The sequence below is a fragment of the Alosa alosa genome, chromosome 24 (assembly GCF_017589495.1).
Source record: "Alosa alosa isolate M-15738 ecotype Scorff River chromosome 24, AALO_Geno_1.1, whole genome shotgun sequence".
Taxonomy (NCBI): Eukaryota; Metazoa; Chordata; class Actinopteri; order Clupeiformes; family Clupeidae; genus Alosa; species Alosa alosa.
Window position 1 is genome coordinate 15,074,424 of NC_063212.1, and position 15,799 is coordinate 15,090,222.

At 47.7% G+C, this 15,799-nt stretch overlaps 2 protein-coding genes across 2 annotated transcripts in view; both read right to left on the bottom strand.

Annotated features, from left to right (window-relative positions):
- Nucleotides 1-15,799, bottom strand: part of LOC125289084 (basement membrane-specific heparan sulfate proteoglycan core protein-like) — a 947,802-nt gene that overhangs the window by 361,786 nt on the left and 570,217 nt on the right. The window lies entirely within an intron of this gene.
- On the bottom strand, nt 4,522-11,103 carry si:cabz01074946.1. The gene is made up of 3 exons (XM_048235999.1): nt 10,913-11,103; nt 9,880-10,194; nt 4,522-4,608 (listed from the first exon to the last, which is right to left on the bottom strand). The coding sequence occupies exons 1-3, from the start codon at nt 10,962-10,964 to the stop codon at nt 4,541-4,543; spliced, it is 435 nt and encodes a 144-aa protein (XP_048091956.1). The 5' UTR covers nt 10,965-11,103; the 3' UTR covers nt 4,522-4,540.

Here is a 15,799-nt window from a genome sequence, read left to right on the forward strand (position 1 = left end):
CCAGACTAGTTGACAGAAGGAACAACTCCTTGGCGATCTGTTTGGACGTAGCCTTCCTCAGCGGGATGGCCTCCGGATATCGGGTTGCATAGTCCAGGATGACCAGAATGTACTGATGTCCCCTGGAACTCTTCGGTAAGGGCCCAACGATGTCCAGTCCAATTCTCTCAAACGGGGTCTCGATAATGGGCAAGGGAATGAGCGGGTTTCTATATGTGGGCTTTGGCGCCACCCGCTGACACTCAGGGCAACCACGACAATAGTTCTCTATCTCTTTGTGCACCCCTAGGTGGGCCCCTAGCGGGTGGGTGTGTGCTAGGTTGAGTACGGTGGCCCGGTGGGGCTGTGGTACAAGGAGCTGTTCATGCACCTCACCATTTTTCTGTACCACCTGATACACTAACCCCCGGTTTACTGCAAAATGGGGGTAGGTAGGGCTTGTCCTATCCCCTAGCACCACTCCCTCTATCACCTGCACATTCTTCAAAGCATTTGTAAGAGTGGGATCCTGTAACTGGGCTGTACCATACTGGCCTGTGAGAGGGGGAAGCTCTTTGGTGCCATGGACGTCTTCCTCGCTGGAGATTGGAGCACTTCCTGGGACCATGTTCTCTTCCTCCGTGTCTGGACCAGTCTCTGAGTCAGCCTGGGCACCTGCCATCCCTGCAAGAGCACAGGCTGGAGTTAATGGTTCTGAGGGTTGTATTTGCGGGTTCTCCGGATACGTCTTACCTCTCCGCTTCCGAGGTACTCGGGTCAGCCTCTCCTGAGTCTCCCTCCACAGTTGGTGAAAGGCTGGGCAGTCTCGCCCAATTAGGACAGGAACGGGTAGGGAATCAACCACACCCGTCGTCGGAGGATGGTTCCCTGGTGGTGGTCATCGCGAAGTTCAGTGGTGGGGTAGTCTCTGGTGTCTCCATGGACACAGGAGACCGGGAGGACTTTCCTGGGGGTCAGATACGATGAATCCACCAGATCCTTATGCACCAGGGTGACCCGGCTACCGGAATCTAGCAGAGCCTCCACATCATGGTGATTCACCGTCACCGGGCAGGTGGGGGGTCGTTCTTGGGCGCCATCTACGACTCCCACGAGCGAAGCAAAAAGGTGGGCGGGTGGTGAGCTGGAGGACTCAGCAGTGGGCATAGGCTCATCCGCTGGTTTCCCACACTGCCAGGAGATGTGTCCCATCTCCCCACACCGGTAACACTGGCGGGTTTCACTCTCCCGGTGTCCTCTTCCTGGTGCCGGCTGGGAGCGGGCTCCCCTGGAGCCTGGACAGCTCCTGAAGGGGCTGGATTGGATCCCTTGGGGTTCTTTGGACGGGCTCCTCCCGTCTGTGGCGGGGACGCCCTCTGGGGCTCCTTCCTGGAAGCCCGAAGCATCTCTGCTGTGGCTTGGTACCTTTCCACGGCTTCCACGGTTAGGTCCGCTGTCGTCAAGGCCTGTTGACTAATGAGCCGTTTTGCCTCATAAGGCAGGGCCCGTAAGTATTTGTCCACCACCACGGCCTCCACTACTGCAGCTGTCGTACTCTTCTCCGGGTCCAGCCATTTCCTCGTGATCCGGACAAGTTCATGCATCTGTGCACGAGGGGGCTGGTCTGGTTGGAAGGTCCAGCTGTGGAACCGTTGGGCCATGCCAAACTTGGTGAGCCCACCTCTGCTGAGGATCTCCGCCTTCAGTGCCTCGTAGTCAGTCGCCCTGTCAGAGGCCAGGTCCCGGACAGCATTCAGCGATTCCCCCGACAGAAAGGGGGCTAACAGTCCAACCCACTGTACCTTGGGCCACGCTTCCCTCGTGGCTGTAGCTTCAAAGGCGTGCAGGTACGCCTCAACGTCATCTGTGGCCCCATTTTGGTTATAAAATCACTTCGCCCTTATTGGAAGGACATTACTTAACGGCCAACTGTCTCTGCAATTGCAGTTCCTCTGACTTCAGGAGGTTGGCTCTCTTTTGCTCCTCCAAGAGAGCCACGTTCGCTTGCGTCTGGGCTTGCTGGCCAGCCACCAGGGCTTTCAAAATGGGCTCCATTTTGTTTGGCGGGAGGTCTACGGCCAATTTAGAAAATTGGGATATCAGAAGTTCAGTGTCCTTCTCTGACATGCACTATTCGCGTATGAACTACGCCCGCATTCTCCACCATATGTGATATCATGAGAGGCTACACGGCTCTCGGCGGGACAGTTCAGCAGTGCAAGGACACAAATTTAGGGTATAACGAAGGTTTTTAATCAAGTTCTGGGGAATTAACAAAAAGGTAACTAAGGATAAGGTTGATTGTTCAACCGTCAAAACTTAAACAAGGTCTCTTCAAACGAAAAGTCATAGTCCCGATTCCCTCAGGTAAATCTCTTTGTGAAAACTAGTCTTCAGCCTTACTTTAGACAGCACCGCAGCCGTGGCCAATCCGTGGTAAGTATTCCAGTCTTCAGGTAAGTATTCCAGTCTTCAGGTAAGTATTCCAGTCTTCAGGTAGAAAGTGCCCGCCGACCGCCTGTAGCTCCTCTGAGAGCACAACTTGAGCTTGTCTCTCAAATCCCACTCTAACACCAACTGTGTCTCTGGGCCTTAAAAGCCCTTCAGCTCATCAGGCCCTGATCGGGTCTCAGGTGTGTTGGGATATCGTGTGTTTGAGGGGTGGAGTTTCCAACTCCCCCCAGCAGATGGAGCCAAAGCTGTCCGTGACTGCAGCCATCTCAGGGGAACGTGGCGCCCTCCAGAACGCAGCCTCTCGTGACATCACACATCCCCCTCGAGACCGGCGCCCCGCCGGGTGAAGGAGGAAGGCGAAGGCGCCGGGACAGGGCATCCGCATTGCCGTGGCGCTTGCCAGCCCTGTGAACAACAGAAAAGTTAAATGCTTGCAAGCTTAAAAACCATCTGGTAATCCTACTGTTAGTCTCCCGGTTCCTGGCCATCCACTGTAGAGGGGCATGATCCGACACCACCGTGAACCGTCGACCCAGGAGGTAGAACCGCAGGGATTCCAGGGCCCAGGTCACAGCGAGGCATTCCTTTTCCACAGTGGAATAGTTCCTCTCCCTTGGAAGTAGCTTCCTGCTGAGGTAGAGAACGGGATGTTCCTCACCGTCATGTGCCTGGGCGAGTACAGCACCCAGACCCACCTCCGAAGCGTCCGCCTGGACAATGAAGTCCTTCTTGAAGTCCGGCGCCACCAGGATCGGACTGGAACACAGGACTTGCTTCAGGTCGACGAAGGCGCGGGCTTCGGGGAGTCCACCTCACCATTTGTGAGTGGCGTTTGGTTGTCAGCTCTGTTAGAGGTGCAGCAATGGTAGCAAAATCCGTAATAAACCGTCTGTAGTAGCCGGCTAGGCCCAAAAATGACCTCACCTGTTTTTTGGTGATGGGCCGTGGCCAGTCCTGTATGGCCCGCAACTTGGCTTCCTGAGGCTTGACCAACCCCCGCCCAATGGTGTACCCCAAGTAGTTCGTCTCGCTGAAGGCCAGCCTACACTTTTTTGGGTTTGCCGTGAGCCCTGCTTCCCCGAGTGAATCAATCACAGCCTGTACCCGGGGCAAGTGGCTGGCCCAATCGGGACTTTGGATGACTACATCGTCCAAATATGCTGCAGCGTACCTCTTGTGGGGTGCGAGGACGCGGTCCATCAAACGCTGGAACGTGGCAGGCGCTCCGTGGAGACCAAACGGGAGCCGGGTATACTGGTAGAGCCCCCCTGGTGTGGCAAAGGCCGTCTTCACCTTCGACGCCGGGGTCAGGGGCACCTGCCAGTAGCCTTTGGTGAGGTCAAGGGTGGTTATGAAGCGAGCATGCCCCAAGGAGTCTATCAAGTCATCCACCCGAGGCATGGGGTACGCATCAAACTCGGACACTTCATTTAATTTCCGATAGTCATTGCAAAATCGTACCGACCCGTCTGGTTTGGGAACCAGTACAATGGGACTTGCCCAGGCACTTTGGGACTCTTCGATCACCCCCAGCTCCAGCATCTTCCTTACCTCCTCCTGAATCACCACTTTACGAGCCTCCGCACGCGGTAAAGCTGGTTTACCGTTTTGCCAGGCATGGTGCGGATCTCGTGTTGGACCACCTCCGTGTGCCCAGGTAGGGAGGAGAAGACATCTCGGTTGCGATCCACCAACTCCAGGGCCATCTGCCGTTGATGTGGGGACAGGCTTGGACCCACCTGAACCTCTTCTCTCCCTGGTTCCTTGGTCTCTGTGGGGGGTAGACAACTGAACAACGCCTCCCTGGCGTGCCACTTCTTTAACAGGTTAACATGGTAAATCTGCTCAGGCTTTCTTTTATCCAGTTGCCTCACCTTGTAGTTTACCTCTCCCACCCGTTCAATGACCTCATATGGCCCCTGCCAGGTTGCCAGGAATTTGCACTCCACGGTTGGCACCAGGACCAGCACTCGGTCCCCGGGCTTAAACTCTCTGGGTTGAGCAGACCTATTGTAGGAGGCTTGTTGTTGCCGTTGTGCAGTCTCCATTTGTTCACGATCATGGGATAGACAGCCTTCATTCTCTCTCATGGCCCCGACATGCTCGATCAGGGTCCGCTGTCGGCACGGTTGCTCCTCCCAGGCCTCCTTGGCGATGTCCAGCAGTCCTCGGGGTCTGTAAGACAGCAAGAGCTCAAAGGGTGAAAAACCAGTAGGCGATTGAGGTACCTCTCTCACCGCAAAACAGTAGGTACGGTAGCAGCTGATCCCAGTTAGCCCATCTTCCCGATCGCCTTCCGCAGCATGGATTTTAGAGTTTTGTTAAAGCGTTAAACGAGCCGATCTGTCTGGGGGTGGTAGACCGGCGTTCTCAGCTGTTTGATTTTCAGCAGAGTACAGAGTTCTTTCATAACTTTGGACATGAATGGACTCCCTTGGTCTGTCAATATCTCCTTCGGGAGCCCCAGACTAGTTGACAGAAGGAACAACTCCTTGGCGATCTGTTTGGACGTAGCCTTCCTCAGCGGGATGGCCTCCGGATATCGGGTTGCATAGTCCAGGATGACCAGAATGTACTGATGTCCCCTGGAACTCTTCGGTAAGGGCCCAACGATGTCCAGTCCAATTCTCTCAAAGCGGGGTCACCGATAATGGGCAAGGGAATGAGCGGGTTTCTATATGTGGGCTTTGGCGCCACCCGCTGACACTCAGGGCAACCACGACAATAGTTCTCTATCTCTTTGTGCACCCCTGGCCAAAAGAAGCGTCGCAAGATCCTTTCTTTCGTTTTCTCCACCCCTAGGTGGGGCCCCTAGCTGGGTGGGTGTGTGCTAGGTTGAGTACGGTGGCCGGTGGGGCTGTGGTACAAGGAGCTGTTCATGCACCTCACCATTTTTCTGTACCACCTGATACACTAACCCCCGGTTTACTGCAAAATGGGGGTAGGTAGGGCTTGTCCTATCCCCTAGCACCACTCCCTCTATCACCTGCACATTCTTCAAAGCATTTGTAAGAGTGGGATCCTGTAACTGGGCTGTACCATACTGGCCTGTGAGAGGGGGGAAGCTCTTTGGTGCCATGGACGTCTTCCTCGCTGGAGATTGGAGCACTTCCTGGGACCATGTTCTCTTCCTCCGTGTCTGGACCAGTCTCTGAGTCAGCCTGGGCACCTGCCATCCCTGCAAGAGCACAGGCTGGAGTTAATGGTTCTGAGGGTTGTATTTGCGGGTTCTCCGGATCGTCTTACCTCTCGCTTCGGAGGTACTTTCGGGTCAGCCTCTCCTGAGTCTCCCTCCACAGTTGGTGAAAGGCTGGGCAGTCTCCGCCCAATTGGGACAGGAACGGGTAGGGGAATCAACCACACCCGCTGTCGGAGGATGGTTCCCCTGGTGGTGGTCATCGCGGAGTTCAGTGGTGGGGTAGTCTCTGGTGTCTCCATGGACACAGGAGACCGGGAGGACTTTCCCTGGGGTCAGATAATGATGAATCCACCAGATCCTTATGCACCAGGGTGACCCGGCTACCGGAATCTAGCAGAGCCTCCACATCATGGTGATTCACCGTCACCGGGCAGGTGGGGGTCGTTCTTGGGCCATCTCCACTCCCCCCACGAGAAGCAAAAGGTGGGCGGGTGGTGAGCTGGAGGACTCAGCAGTGGGCATAGGCTCATCCGCTGGTTTCCCACACTGCCAGGAGATGTGTCCCATCTCCCCACACCGGTAACACTGGGCGGGTTTCACTCTCCGGTGTCCTCTTCCTGGTGCCGGCTGGTTTTAGGGGCTCCCCTGGAGCCTGGACAGCTCCTGAAGTGGCTGGATTGGATCCCTTGGGGTTCTTTGGAAGGGCTCCTCCCGTCTGTGGCGGGGACGCACTCTGGGGCTCCTTCCTGGAAGCCCGAAGCATCTCTGCTGTGGCTTGGTACCTTTCCACGGCTTCCACGGTTAGGTCCGCTGTCGTCAAGGCCTGTTGACTAATGAGCCGTTTCGCCTCATAAGGCAGGGCCCGTAAGTATTTGTCCACCACCACGGCCTCCACTACTGCAGCTGTCGTACTCTTCTTCTCGGGTCCAGCCATTTCCTCGTGATCCGGACAAGTTCATGCATCTGTGCACGAGGGGGCTGGTCTGGTTGGAAGGTCCAGCTGTGGAACCGCTGGGCCATGCCAAACTTGGTGAGCCCACCTCTGCTGAGGATCTCCGCCTTCAGTGCCTCGTAGTCAGTCGCCCTGTCAGAGGCCAGGTCCCGGACAGCATTCAGCGATTCCCCCGACAGAAAGGGGGCTAACAGTCCAACCCACTGTACCTTGGGCCACGCTTCCCTCGTGGCTGTAGCTTCAAAGGCGTGCAGGTACGCCTCAACGTCATCTGTGGCCCCCATTTTGGTTATAAAATCACTTTCGCCCCTTATTGGGCGGACATTCTGACCGGCCAACTGTCTCTGCAATTGCAGTTCCTCTGACTTCAGGAGGTTGGCTCTCTTTTGCTCCTCCAAGAGAGCCACGTTCGCTTGCGTCTGGGCTTGCTGGCCAGCCACCAGGGCTTTCAAAATGGCCTTCATTTTGTTTGGCGGGAGGTCTACGGCCAATTTAGAAAATTGGGATATCAGAAGTTCAGTGTCCTTCTCTGACATGCACTATTCGCGTATGAACTATGCCCGCATTCTCCACCATATGTGATATCATGAGAGGCTACACGGCTCTCGGCGGGACAGTTCAGCAGTGCAAGGACACAAATTTAGGGTATAACGAAGGTTTTTTAATCAAGGTCTGGGGAATTAACAAAAAGGTAACTAAGGATAAGGTTGATTGTTCAACCGTCAAAACTTAAACAAGGTCTCTTCAAACGAAAAGTCATAGTCCCGATTCCCTCAGGTAAATCTCTTTGTGAAAACTAGTCTTCAGCCTTACTTTAGACAGCACCGCAGCCCGTGGCCAATCCGGTGGTAAGTATTCCCGTCTTCAGGTAAGTATTCCAGTCTTCAGGTAAGTATTCCAGTCTTCAGGTAGAAAGTGCCACTTCGACCGTCTGTAGCTCCTCTGAGAGCACAACTTGAGCTTGTCTCTCAAATCCCACTCTAACACCAACTGTGTCTCTGGGCCTTAAAAAGCCCTTCAGCTCATCAGGCCCTGATCGGTCTCAGGTGTGTTGGGATATCGTGTGTTTGAGGGGTGGAGTTTCCAACTCCCCCAGCAGATGGAGCCAAAGCTGTCCGTGACTGCAGCCATCTCAGGGGAACGTAGCGGCCCTCCAGAACGCAGCCTCTCATGACATCACAGAGGATAGAAGGATGGTGCGTTATGCACCCGCCAATATGACTGTTGACAATGCGCTCTTAAAATAACATATAAACAACTCGCCAGGATGCAAAATAGGGCCCTCTGATTTCGTTTTTCGTTCGGTTTTAATCCAGCAGATGCAGTCTTAACTTAATAGTGGACGCATTTCAGCATCTTGAGGGGATATGTTTTTATGATTGTTGCGGCTAAATAATTTTTTTTTGTGTTATAATTACCAGTAGTTTAAAAGAGATCTCGCACACTGTCCATTCCACATGCAATTATTCATTAGAACACTACAGAACACAATGTTTCGGTCTCAGACTTTCATAATTACCACCAAAAAACTTTGGAGATGTAAAGTAAATTTTAAAAGTGATAAAACGCAAATAATGTTGCAATATATTCTGAAATAGTCTTGTGGAAATCTGACATCTGATTCTTCTATCATCTCATCCACTGTGTTAATGAAATTAAATCAGTCAATCAGTTGTCGCGAATAGAACATCACAACGAGGAGCAAAAATTAGGCAATATTGATGCTGCACTTCACCCCAACTATATAACTATAGCAAACGAGGATGAGCAGTGAGACATCTCCACGGCGTTTTACGTTCATGTATACCTGGGGTGCTTAGAATAGTGGACTGCACCCACATTCCACCATGGCACCGTGCGTCATCCAACCTTTACCAATCAACATAAGGCTACATCCCCTGATATTTGGTCTGCCTAAACACAAGAAATATACACTAGGCAAAATGCATTTGTGCGGAGTAGGCACATAATTAATGTCACAACTGACTTTAACGCTTGTGAACGCTTTGCTGCCATCTTTGACATCCGGTATCTGGCGATTTTTCCTATGGGAAAATAACATGGGGATTTTGAATTATCGCACCTGTTAAACTCCCGCAGGAATGAAAAAGTCTGAAATGCAGACGTTTTCCTGAACACACTTTTGTCCTCTGCCTTTGCCTACTCTGGATACTGTGATCTCCGGTACGTGAAGGTGGCACACATAGATTTTTGCTAGCCCAGAGCTAACTTGCAATGCAACTTGCCATAGGCAGTTAGCCTCAATTAATATTAACTGGATCTCCTTATATGGGCAAAGATGGCCGTTTTGGTTATTTTTTGTAGGCGAACTTCAGAGGTCTATTTCGCCAAGCCATTATTTCTAACCTTTTCCGTTGTCTGCATAAATGGGAATTTACCTTTTATGTTTCGTATAACAGTACAATCTACTGTGCGTTCATTTATTTTACTGACAAATAATCAGTTTTACAGTACGATAGTGTGCGTTCATCATATTTTACTGACAAATAAAGTTTTTTGTCGATTTTAGTTAGGCATTTGCCTATTTAAGGAACTTCTATTTTGTAGCCTTTATTGTAGGCTACTGTATCTGGTGTAATAAGTCCAAATGTAGTTGACGTTATTATTAATAATACAAATAATTCTAGCCAACAGTGTGTGTAGCCTATGTGCCAGTTTATGAATGTGTATGTGTGAATGGGGGGGAGGGGGTCGTGCATAGGTGTGTGTTTGGGGAGAGGGGTATAGTGTGTATGTGTAAGTGGGGGGTGTAAAGGTGTGTCTGTGTGTGTGTAGGGTAATGGTGTGTGTGATGTGTGTGTGTTGGGGGGGCTGTGTGTGTATGTAGGTTGTGTGTGAGGGGTATAGTGGTGTGTGGGGGCGAGGGGGGGGTATGGAGTGTGTGTGGGTGGGATGTATCAGTATGTGTGTGTGTGTGTGTGTGTGTGAGAGTGAGTGAGAGAGTGACAGTCCTGACTATTGATGTACATGATAAAATCAAGTAAATCCAGCGATTTATTTTTTTCAGTGTAGCGATTTACACATTAACTAAATTAAAGGCCAATGGCACAACAGTGGAAGCCGGGAATTGAGTAAGGGTGTGTGTGTGTGTGTGTGTGCGTGTGCAGAACAGAACAGTCTGATGATTACAAGAATTACCTAATTGTAACTCATATTCATCTGAGACTCAGTATGGTTAACGATGGGTATTTTTGTCTAACAGCCTGAGTCAAATAAATAATGCTTTGGTTTCTATGGGACTCTTTGGACCTATACATGCATGTCTGCTCACATTCTATAATGTTTCCAATAGAGAGTCCTGCTCATCTTTCTCAGCTTCTCGGGCCTGTCTCACCTCTTACGTTGAGTTGAATGTCATGATTGTATTGGTCATTGTTGTTGTCCATCAAAAGCACAGAATACGACTTGTTGTCCTTTCTTGTCACATTTTTGATCTGTAGATCACCAGTAGTCGTGTTCAGAGTAAGTCGACCCTTGTAACTCCAGATGAGGTCGGTTTCTAAGTCTCCTGTCTGATAAGTAGCAATTAAAGTATCATTTTGAAAAATGGCCCACTGGATTCTGGAAAGAGTCCACGTGGTGTTTCCTCTAGAATGCAATGTAACTGTGTCCCCCTCATAGGCAGTGACTTGCTCTGGCTTTGAAAGTACTGCAGATGAACAGAAAAATAATGTTATATTCATATACTGTTATATTAAGATGTTAATTAAAGACATGTACCATCAATGGCATTATCAAGAGTTAAAATAAGCTTTGTAATTTGTACAGATGTGATATTAAAGATTTGTAATATCACCTGTTATATAGCTCTATAGCTATAGGTTATAGACTTAAGATAACAATTACAAGGTGCTATTAATACTTAATAACCCTTTACAGATGAGTTGAAAGTCCATGTCACACAAAAAAGCTAGTCAACTATTTTTAGTACTAAGATACCACCCAGAGAGGTGACTAACCCAGATGTAAAATACCTTTTGTTATCTTGAGTCAGAGATCTACACAGCTGATGTTCTAATAAGAATGTGATAAAACAATACACATGTGCACATAAACCTACTCTAAAAGACTGGATATACCTAGAAGTATTTCAGCTTTATAATAATGTCACCAAACACTTGTTTCTTCAGTGAACCATAACTTCCTCTAACTCTAAAGCCGACTTAACAAAGGCTTTTTAATCCTTACTCTTCTGCTGATAACAGACACTTACATCCCATATGACACACAAAAATACATCTGTTACCAATAGCAGACATTTCAGTTGTTCCAATTTACCAAAACAACATGATTAATTAAGAAAGGTTGTTGATTCAGTACTAGAGGCATTACTCAGATCATATTTAACAGGCAAAAACGTTTCTCACCTGAGTGAACATGAAATGTTCCAAATGACATGAGGAATAACACCAAAAACATCACTAAGGTTTGTTAAGCAACAAGTTAGTTGAGCTTTTGCCTGTTATACTACACAAAGATTAATGAGAAGTCAAAGGGAGGGAGGGAACCTAGGGGGGGAAACCACAGCACTACTTCCGCTAGACATTTTCAGAACTTGTAATGAAACGGTTATTCCTGCCGTATGGTTTAAAAAACGACACTACATAATTTGCCACTATTTAGTTTCTGAAACTTTGCCGTGAGAGCAATAGGTGATGTCTACCTATTCCACTGTGTCAGATCTGTGCTGTGAAATTCTGGAATGGAGGACAAAAACACGATGTCATTTCCTCTTGACATAAAGCACAGTTTATGGGCTATAGTGAACAATGTTGTATTGTGGTTGGATATGTTCATTGAAAATGTCATAGAAATATTCAGATGAGTTAGAGAAAACAGCAAAAGCGTTCTGAAGTTGATGACAGTTGGATTGAGTGAGTGCCCTTACAAACCACCAGCTGGTTCACAGAAAAATTATCCACCTAAATAGCTGCATATTTGGTATCATGTTTTAAATTTACATGACTTGTCCATGCGTTTGTTTTCACCGAGTTGTGCCAAGCTGGAAGTGGCCTCAATATCCTCTATATCAGTGAGTGCAGGCTCTTCCTCACACATGACTGTGGTCGTGTAGTATTTGAGCATGCGTGTGTGCGTGTGTAAAGATCAGAAACAGGAAGAGACAATCAAGTATGTATGAGGCAAACTGAACATCATATCGCCATCATGCACTTAATAACACACGTACACGTATCAAGTTCCCCTCCGTCTTCATGGCCATCAGCTTGGTTTTAAACTGTCCCTCATATCAATAATGATTAAAAAAAGAAAAACAAAAAAGTCATTGGGATTCTTCTGTTTAGTTTCACAAAAAGAGTGTAAACTAGATGTACCGCAGAGCGGTACAAAATATGACCGCCTCCCAGTCCAGCACATTTTTCCATTTTTTCACGCTGAAAGGCCTATATGATTCTAACTGTCTCACTAAATTGCATTATCCACACTCAATTCTCACTGGTATCTGCTAGACAACAAGTACCAAAACATGATTAGTTCATAGATTTCACATGTAAAATTCATTTTATACAACCCCATGTGCATGTGCATGCATGCGTACATATGTCTACTGTGTGAGTATGTGTCATACGTATGATTACTGTGAATGTATGTGTGTGCGTGTGTATCTGTTTATGCACATGTGTGCACATGGAATGGGTTAACATGACCCCTGGAGGCAAACATACGGAAAAAATTGGTCATCCTAGGCCCTACAGTTCTCAAGATATTCACAGAAAACTGTGTCTGCCCTACCCTCCTTTCGGGGGGTCCAGTACAGCGGTGGGGCTACAGATCAAAACGAAAAACGATGGTTCCATGCTATCCATGTGGGGTTACATGCCCACCAAGTTTAGGTGTACCCCGGTCTTTCAGTGTCCCGAATCCTTGTTGGTGTAACGGTCACTAAATGTACACATAAATTATTTTATTGTAAGGCCCCCCATGAACGAAAGTTCACAAAACGTGGCATGCATTTGGAGGGTGTCATAATGATCCTACACTTTCAATTTCGTGCAGTTTTGACCATGTCAGCCAGAGATATTGTTATGAAAACACCTAATTTTTTGCTTTTTAATTTTTAACTAGGTGGCGCTATACATGAAATAAGTGGTAATTGGATGGGTTGACATGCCCCCTTAAGACCAACATACAAAAAAAGGTGGACCTCCTAGGCCCTACGGTTCTCGAGATATTCACAGAAAACTGTCTCCGGCCACCTACAGGCCAGTTGGTGTATAGTAACATAAATTAATTTATTGTGTGGCCCCCATGAACGGAATTCCACGAAACTTGGCGTGCATTCAGAGGGTGTCATAATGATCCTACACTTCCAATTTCGTGCAGTTTTGACTATGTTAGGTCACAGATACCTGCGATTACAACACCTCATTTTTACTTGTTTGTGTTTAACTAGGTGGCGCTATACATGAAATGAGTGGTTATGGAATGGGTTGACATGGCCCTTTGAGATCAACATACAAAAAAAAATGGTCCTCCTAAACCCTACGGTTCTCGAGATATTCACAGAAAACTGTGTCTGCCCTACCCTCCTTTCAGGGGGTGCAGTCCAGCGGGGGGGCTACAGATCAAAACGAAAAATTATGGTTCCATGCTATCCATATGGGGTTACATGCCCACCAAGTTTCGTCTACCCCGGTCTTTCAGTGTCCCGGGAATCCTTGATGGAAATTTGGACATGCGAAAAAGAAAAAAAAAAAAAAAAAAAAAAATCTGACTAAACCTATATGACCGCCGCTTCGCTGCGCGGCGGTCATACTAATAACACAAGAACTATAAACCATAAACCATCCTAAACTCATAAAACCATCCTAAAAACAGCACATTATATTTTTTTATCAGTGGACCAGTGCAGAGCCTGTGCTGCTATGCTGCAACGCTTTTGATGTGAAAAGTTGTACGTGTGAAGAACCATGTGCGTGTTGACACCCTGTAAACTACTCTGAGCTCTAAAAAACACCCCCTGCACTTGTAACTTCAGGACACTTTTTTTAGTTTTGCAACTATCAAACACTATTTCACAAACAGTATTTGCACTGCATGCTAAGTTGCCATTACACTGAGCTCACTATGTGGACGTCCCCAACTCTGGGTGACAGATTTCCATATGAATTTGAAAAGGGAAAGAAAAGTGAAAGTACAACCAGCCCACACAGCCGTCATGGATTCATTGTGTGTTAGTGTGGTGTGTGTGTGTGTGTGTGTGTGTGTGTGGTTTGTGTGATGGAAACAGACAGTTGTCACATTCAACTGACAGACTTCACTCTCTAAGAGGGTGTGTGTGTGTGGGGGGGATATATATGAAAGTAAGGGTGTACAATATTAGCAAAAGGGAATCATATTATGTTTTGTATATTATAGCATTTGTTTATTTTCATTAAGCTATTGATCATTAATATTGCATTGGCAATTGACATTATTGTTTATTATTGCTATTTTCCTTAAAGGGGTGGTTCAGGATTTTGGACATAGGACCTCATTTCCAAGTTAGCAAGTGTGACATTTAGTAGTGGAGACCGTTTTCAACACGTTTCATCCAATCCTTCTGCAGAGTTCGCATGTGCTAGGCTAGCGCAAGTCATCAGTATGTGTTAGCCTGCCACTAAAACAGTCTTACCCACTCCACAGTACACCTAAGGCAAATAAATTATAACGGCAGACTATAGATGTAAATGTCTGTGTTGTCCAGTATCGTGGGGAAACCAATCACATCGGTGTATCTGATATAGGCGGGCCAGAGGTGAGCTGAACAGATGACGACAGCACTGCAACGTGAAATCCGGAATCAGTCAGTAAACATTGGATGCAGTGTTATCCAATTGCGTGTGTGATTTTCAAATGCCTGCTTGGTGCCATCCCTCGAGTTGGACCATTACATTACCCTTAATCTTTCTAGATTTCCAGGCTAACATTTTGCAGAAGTGCATGCACATTTTGAGTATCAAGTAAATTACAGATGGGAAGAAAAGTATTCTTCTCATGTGAAGATACTTGAAGGTCATTTGTAAAGAAACTCTGTTGGCAATAACCAGGGAAGTGACTTGCTAGTCATTGCTAAACTAGATGTACCGCAATACGGTACAAAATATGACTGCCTCTCAGTTTTGCAAATTCTCTCTGCAAAAATAAATCACGCTTGTCAATTTGTCTCCATCTCCTACTCCATCCCCTACTCTTGCAACTTTTGTATAGTGTGGGTGTGTTTATTTGTGTGTGTGTGTGTGTGAGTGCCTGTGTGTGTGAGTGTGCGTGTGTGTGTGTGAGTGCCTATGTGTGTGTGATTGTGTGCGTGTGAGTCTGTGCATGCGTGCCTGTGTGTCCATGTGCGTGCGTGCATATGTTTGCCTGCATGCTTACTGTGTGTATGTGTGTGCATGTGTCTTTGTGTGTGTGTGTGTGTGTGTGTGTGTGTTTATGCGTGTGAGTCTGTGCGTGCGTGCCTGTGTGTGTGCATGTGCGTGCGTGCATATGTTTGCCTGCATGCTTACTGTGTGTGTATGTGTGTGTGTGTGTGTGTGTGTATGTGTGTGTGTGTGTGTGTGTGTGTTTATGTGTGTGAGTCTGTGCGTGCGTGCCTGTGTGTGTGCATGTGCGTGCGTGCATATGTTTGCCTGCATGCTTACTGTGTGTGTGTGTGTGTGTGTGTGTGTGTGTTTATGCGTGTGAGTCTGTGCGTGCGTGCCTGTGTGTGTGCATGTGCGTGCGTGCATATGTTTGCCTGCATGCTTACTGTGTGTACAGTATATGTGTGTGTGTGTATAAGTATATATATAAGTAGTATATATATATATATATATATATATAGTGTTTATGCGTGTGTGTCTTTATGTGTGTGTGTATGTGTGTATGTGTGTGTGTGTGGAAATGTGTGTGTAGCATGTATCTTGTGTGTGTTTGCGTGTGTTCATGAGTGCATGTGTGTGTGTGCATGCGTAGTGTACAGACACTAAATGTACACATAAATTAATTTATTGTATGGTCCCCCATAAACAGAATTCCACGAAACTTGGCATACATTCAGAGGGTGTCATAATGATCCTACAATTTCATGCAGTTTTGACCATGTCAGCCTGAGATACCTGCGAACAATGGTTCCATGTCATCCTTGTGGGGCTACATCCCCACCAAGTTTCGTGCACCCCGGTCTTTCAGTGTCCCAGGAATCATTGACACAAAATCACTGAAGAAAAAAAAAATCCGGAAGACAAAAAACTCTGATTAAACCCATATGACCGCCA

Coding starts and splice junctions, on each gene's coding strand:
- si:cabz01074946.1 (XM_048235999.1), bottom strand. CDS start 10,964: ATGTTTTTGGTGTTATTCCTCATGTCATTTGGAACATTTCATGTTCAC. Junction 10,195..10,912: donor AACATTTCATGTTCACTCAG/GTGAGAAACGTT, acceptor GTTCATCTGCAG/TACTTTCAAAGCCAGAGCAA. Junction 4,609..9,879: donor CATTCAACTCAACGTAAGAG/GTGAGACAGGCC, acceptor GCTGTCTTACAG/ACCCCGAGGACTGCTGGACA.